The sequence below is a fragment of the Henckelia pumila genome, chromosome 3, assembly GCF_033568475.1.
Source record: "Henckelia pumila isolate YLH828 chromosome 3, ASM3356847v2, whole genome shotgun sequence".
Classification (NCBI taxonomy): Eukaryota; Viridiplantae; Streptophyta; class Magnoliopsida; order Lamiales; family Gesneriaceae; genus Henckelia; species Henckelia pumila.
The window spans coordinates 79,395,253-79,398,368 of NC_133122.1; the positions used below are offsets into that span (position 1 = coordinate 79,395,253).

Sequence of the window (3,116 nt, forward strand, 5' to 3'; positions counted from 1 at the left end):
ATTAATATCCTCTTGGTAATCCAATGAGGCCGACGTCCTATTTCCGATTCTGTCCATGCCATCCCATTGTTCAATGAGATATCCAACGGTCCACATTTAATGCAAGCGAGATGTTCACATGAACATCTCACCTGCATAAAAAAAACGATCGTCATGCTAGCATTGACATTACCTCTATTTCCTTTCGATTATTATTATTGTTTTATGATTATTTTTTTATGAAAGAGTATTTGCACAATGATGATCATTAGATGTGCAACGAAACCATTTGTTTGCCCATTCAATTTGATAGAGATCTGAATTGCAACTAAAATGAGAAGACAAATTAATGAGTGAATGTGAAAGTGTGGGAACCCCTGAAAATATTTCTTTCTATACTCAGACGTACACTTGTACCCGCCAATACCATTATTTATAGCTAACTCAGTACTACTCCACCAATACACTCTCTGATTCAAAATATATATTCTTGAATTGTAATTCCATGGCTCCTCCACAGTTCCTCATCCTGCCCCTTGTTATTTTCATCGCTCTCCCTTTCGCCAATGCCGGTGATAGGCCGCCTTCTCCGGGGTTCTCCCCGAGTTCCAGGTTCAGGTCCATTAGTTTCTATAGAGGATACATGAATTTATGGGGCGCCTCCCATCAGAGTGTAGACTCCAATGGCATCACTATCTGGCTTGACAAGAACTCCGGTTCGTATAGTATTTTTATTTTTATTTTTTTTCTTAAGGATTAATGATTATATGTTATTGATTTCTTAATTCGTTATCCTCTAGGATCGAACCCCTTGATGTAATTTGCAAATTATTTATCCTTAATTATGTTTTAATATTTTTTTTGGTGCGACAGGAAGTGGGTTCAAGTCATTGAAACCATTTAGATCGGGGTACTTCGGAGCCTCCATTAAGCTCCAAACTGGTTACACTGCTGGAGTTATTACCGCTTTCTATGTAAGAATTTAAAAATATTTATTTAATCATGTGAAGTTCTCGATTCTCCGCAATGCCAAAAAATCAATAAAAATCTAAATAACCCTCTATTAATTATATTAGTCAAAACTACAACAAAATTGTTTATTTTTATACTTGTAATTAATTTTAACAGAAGAACAATTAAAGCCAAGTAACTAATTTTAATTACTAGCTAGCTATATTGATTATTATTAATCCTGGTTAATAAGATAAGATAATGATTATCACGTGAGTGACTGTGTTTTGGTATGTATATATAGCTTTCGAACAGTGAAGCTCATCCAGGGTATCACGATGAGGTGGATATCGAGTTCCTTGGGACAACCTTTGGAAAGCCTTACACATTGCAGACAAATGTGTACGTTAGAGGAAGTGGGGATGGCAGAATTATTGGAAGAGAGATGAAATTTCATTTATGGTTTGATCCAACTCAAGATTTTCACCATTATGCCATTTTATGGACTCCTAAAGAGATCATGTAAGTTTTCACTTCCTGTAAACATCTTTTTATTATTATATATAGTTATGTTATTATTCTAGGCGTATGTCGGTTTTGGTTGGTATTTATATGACAACGCAAGATGTTTACAGGAATATTTTGTAAAAAACATTAAATTTTTGCGAGATGTTCGCAAAAATATGTGGTAATATCCATGATATCACAATATATACATATGAAGAAATTTGAGATTCTCGCCCAATGACAGTGGTTAGATCTATATCGAATGGCCAAGATTCCACGAACACTAGAAAAAACTTATCTCAACAGGATTTTTATCTACTGCACTATTTTTTTACACTTACAATCATTATTATTTTGTATGGGTACTATATCATAAATGCATACTTCAACTACTCATCAACAAGTAGATGAGACACGAACTATACAGAATCACAGGATTCTTTGCAAAAATTGTTAATTTAAATAACCAAATTAATGATAATTATAATTAATATACCAAAAAAAAAAAAATGGCCCGTCATTATTTGAAAAATTATTATCATGATGATGTGTTTGAATTTGTTTCTTAGTACTTTTTATTGTTTTTGTTGTCTTTTCAGATTTTTTGTGGACGATGTTCCAATAAGAAGGTATCCAAGAAAAAGTGTTGCAACATTCCCTCTTAGACCAATGTGGGTGTATGGATCCATCTGGGACGCGTCGTCTTGGGCGACCGAGGACGGGAAATACAAAGCCGACTACAACTACCAGCCTTTCGTCGGGAAGTTCACCGATTTCACGGCTAGCGGTTGCACCGCATTCGCTCCGGCCTGGTGCCGCCCTGTGTCGGCCTCACCGTTCCCCTCCGGCGGCCTGACGGGGCAACAGTCAGGGGCTATGCAATGGGTGCAAAGTCGGTATTTGGTGTATGACTATTGCAAGGACAATAAAAGGGACCATTCCTTGACACCGGAGTGCTGGAATTAAGTCATCAAAGATTGTTATAAATTCAAAGGCCAATCATATTATTAATATCTTCTAGTCTTAATTTGGTTTCTTTTTTTAAAAAAAAAAATTATTTTTTTGGGTTTCTTGAGATGGATCCCTTCTTGCCAACAAAATGGTGCAAGATAAATAAGTGGGGTAACATCCAAAAACCCAAAAAAAAAAAAACAATAATAATAAATCATTGGAGTTTTTTTGTCATGTTTCCACATTGTACATTAGTTGAAGTGATACAAGAGTGAGAGGTTCCAATAACGAGAGTGAAAGCACTGATACTGTATTTATTTAATTCGAAAGAGTGCATTTTCTTGTCAGTTTCTTCATAAATTGAGTAAAATGTTTATTTGTTAAAATTTATTAATAGTTGTTACATGTTTTATTTCATTAAATAAGTATAAGGTTTTAAATGAAGGATGGTAAACAATTTCATGTCATGATATTCTAACTAATTGTAAATAACTGTTTTTCAAATAATTATACATTATAAGTTAGGATCGACAGAGAAGGGCGAATAACACATTTCCAAATATTTCAGAAACTTTCGTGGCAATTAGGGAAACCACAATAGGAGACATTTGTTGGGAAATATTCTCTACAAGAAATGTGAGTAGAACTGAGAACATTTCTTGCACATGTGTTCGCTAATAAAAAAAATTAAATTTTTTTTTTATAAGTTTTGCTAGGGATGTAAATGA

The 3,116-nt window shown here is 34.3% G+C and overlaps 1 protein-coding gene across 1 annotated transcript; it reads left to right on the top strand.

Moving 5' to 3' along the window:
* Positions 1-339: 339 nt before the first annotated feature.
* On the top strand, positions 340-2,669 carry LOC140892306 (probable xyloglucan endotransglucosylase/hydrolase protein 32). The gene is made up of 4 exons (XM_073301153.1): positions 340-695; positions 853-953; positions 1,235-1,452; positions 2,037-2,669. Exons 1-4 carry the CDS (start codon positions 485-487, stop codon positions 2,401-2,403), a joined length of 897 nt encoding a protein of 298 aa, XP_073157254.1. The 5' UTR covers positions 340-484; the 3' UTR covers positions 2,404-2,669.
* Positions 2,670-3,116: the final 447 nt, after the last annotated feature.

Excerpts from the sequence above, each read along its gene's own strand:
- LOC140892306 (XM_073301153.1), top strand. The coding sequence starts at position 485 with ATGGCTCCTCCACAGTTCCTCATCCTGCCCCTTGTTATTTTCATCGCT. Across the intron at positions 954-1,234 it reads GAGTTATTACCGCTTTCTAT|CTTTCGAACAGTGAAGCTCA; the intron begins GTAAGAATTTAA and ends ATGTATATATAG. Across the intron at positions 1,453-2,036 it reads TGGACTCCTAAAGAGATCAT|ATTTTTTGTGGACGATGTTC; the intron begins GTAAGTTTTCAC and ends TTGTCTTTTCAG.